The sequence below is a fragment of the Clarias gariepinus genome, chromosome 18 (assembly GCF_024256425.1).
Source record: "Clarias gariepinus isolate MV-2021 ecotype Netherlands chromosome 18, CGAR_prim_01v2, whole genome shotgun sequence".
Lineage (NCBI taxonomy): Eukaryota > Metazoa > Chordata > Actinopteri > Siluriformes > Clariidae > Clarias > Clarias gariepinus.
Window position 1 is genome coordinate 30200001 of NC_071117.1, and position 2500 is coordinate 30202500.

The following is a 2500-nucleotide window of genomic DNA, read 5'->3' on the forward strand; positions in this document are numbered from 1 at the left end:
ATCATAGCTGTCCTTGTCCACAGAGAAAGGAACATAGCTGGCACAGGAGCCTTTACAGCTGCGCAGCTTGATGTCGATGTCCACCTGTAGCAGGAGCAATCAGATCACACCGTCCTTAGAAACAGCGCTTAGGAATGTAATAGATGATGGTGACTTCAATGCTTCATTAAATATTCCACATATCACCTCATATCACTAACCCTAACACACATTACCTGGATAACTGACTCCAAAAAGCAAGATGAGATAGGATATACACAATATAAGATAAAATAAGTTAGCATGAGCTCAGTGGGTTAGCCTAGACAAGGTATTATTTGGTTTGTTCATGTGAACTAAATTCACTTCCACCTGCTGCACCACACACACACTGTCTTTACAAGATCGAGTGGCCGAATCGGTCCCTCTTCAGAAGTTTATACTCGTCCGTGTTCATGAACTTAATGATCTCTAAGATTGCTGTTCTGTATGTTGTTATACACACTCACACTTTTTATCCACTCCTGAGCCCTGACTCACGTGAACAGAGAAATATGATTTTATAATATGTTCAGACGTTACTCGAAGCAGTGTGATTGTGTTTACCTCCAGACGCTGTATGGCCACGAACTGAGCTTTAATCTGAGCTTTGACCGCCTCCAGGACTCGCAGCTGACGATCGATTTTTATCTTCAGCTCAACGATCCTCTGTCTCAGCTGTTCGGCCAAGGAGGCGTACCTGTTATCGTTACCTGAACAGGAACGAGAGGAAGGAAAAATAAACTCGTCTGTAAATCTGGTAATTAAAATGTGTGTCGTTGGAATTTGAATGTGTTTTATATTAATAATTAGCAGAGCCGCTGGTGGGTGAGGACACACCTGCGTTGGAGACGAGTCTCTCTCGCAGGTAGTTGTAGGTGTTTTTGGACTCCACATCTGTAGATCGGTGCAATTTCTTTCCATCGTCAAGGAGTTGGCGGATCTTCTCGATCTTTTTGTGGATGTAACTGTCCGTTTGATCCAGAAGTCCTTGAACCCGGCAGCCAGACGGACACTTTCTACCCTGGGATGATCACAACATTTAATTCATGAATAAATAAATAAAACAGGAATTTATCAGGAATTATATTCATGAGGGGGCAAGGGGGGAGGATGTGGAGATCAGTCTCTCATGGTTCTGCGTTATAAAGAGAGTCGAGCTCTTACCCAGTCCTCATCAGCGCAGATGGGTAAGTTTTTCTCAAGTGCACATTTATCAGCCTTGAAGCCCAGTTCTACAGGACGCGGGCCTCTGGGACTCAGATCCCCAGACGTTTCCTCCTGACACTAAAACAGAGGACCATCATTAACTTCAGGAATCGGATCTGTGAAATAAAGATCATGAGGCTGTTATTGACTCACCGAGGCAGAGAGTACGAGCGCACACAGGCAGAGGAGAGAGAGCTGGAGCTTCATCTTTCACTGCAGACCACTGACTCCACTCACTCCAAACCCCTGAAATATGAACAGTGCTGAGTGAGTAACGTCCTGACTCACTGCTGACCGGCGCGTCCCAACATCACCACGCAGAGTTAACGATTAACCAGGAGGAATAACACTGTGTTCTTCTGCATTTCAACACAAAGGTTATGTAAAGCTAATAATGTGCATCATAGAACAAACGCTACATTACACAAGAGATCAGAGTGGAAACGGATCCAAATCAAACCGGGAAATTCTGTTAAACACCCCACTCCTGTTTATTATGTTTAATCAGCGTGTTAATGGAGAGACGCGCAGGACAGGAACTCCCAGAGCCGAGACGTCTCCGTCCAGTCTGAAGTGGAACCTGAACACTTCCAGTTATTTCACTGGTCTCGTGTTATTAAAGCTCGCGCTATTTCAGACTGATGGTGGAAACAAATCTGTAAAACTCACGAAATGTTCCATCATGATGCAGGAATGCAGACGTTAGAGTCTCTGTCCTAGGCTCGAGTCTCTTTACACACACACCGGGGATGAGACCATGTGTGTGAGCTGTTACACTTTAACTCTGTATAAGATTCAGTGTGTTTGTGCTCACTGACGTGCTTTTCTCTACCTTCTCACATATGTTACACACACGTATCTATCCATAATAATAATAATAATAATAAAAGTACAGTTTTTCCCAGTTGCGTACACACTGCACATGGCTCTCAGTACTCAGGTGTCTTCTGTCCAAAACTCACACTTATCACAGCGCTCAATCCTCAGGCCAAGAGTTCATGATAAAGTCGCTTATCGTCTTTCACTCGCGCTGAGACTGAAGTCATGTTTCTTTTACGATTTCAGCAAAGTGGCTGATAAAAAATACAATAAGTTAAATACATGCTGACTGGAGGGCTGCAGCAGAGGGAATCGAACCCATGACCTCCAGTCCACTAGTGCTGATAGCCAGGTATCTACACTCTGTTCAATTCAATTTCATGGTGTATAGTGCTTTTAACAACACCGTGCCACAATCACTCTTCACAGCACTTTTACAGTAGATTGTGGAGAG

General features: G+C 44.1%; 1 protein-coding gene across 1 annotated transcript in view; it reads right to left on the minus strand.

The window, feature by feature from the left end:
• The window catches only part of fga (fibrinogen alpha chain), a 3512-nt gene extending 2003 nt beyond the window's left edge, over positions 1–1509 (minus strand). The window contains exons 1-5 of the mRNA XM_053476554.1: positions 1381–1509; positions 1186–1305; positions 859–1042; positions 586–731; positions 1–84 (exon numbers count right to left, since the gene is read on the minus strand). The exon at positions 1–84 is cut by the window's left edge and continues 832 nt beyond it. Coding sequence (XP_053332529.1) covers positions 1–84; positions 586–731; positions 859–1042; positions 1186–1305; positions 1381–1434 — 588 coding nt within the window. The 5' untranslated portion in view covers positions 1435–1509. The remainder of the gene's footprint in view (positions 85–585; positions 732–858; positions 1043–1185; positions 1306–1380) is intronic.
• Positions 1510–2500: the final 991 nt, after the last annotated feature.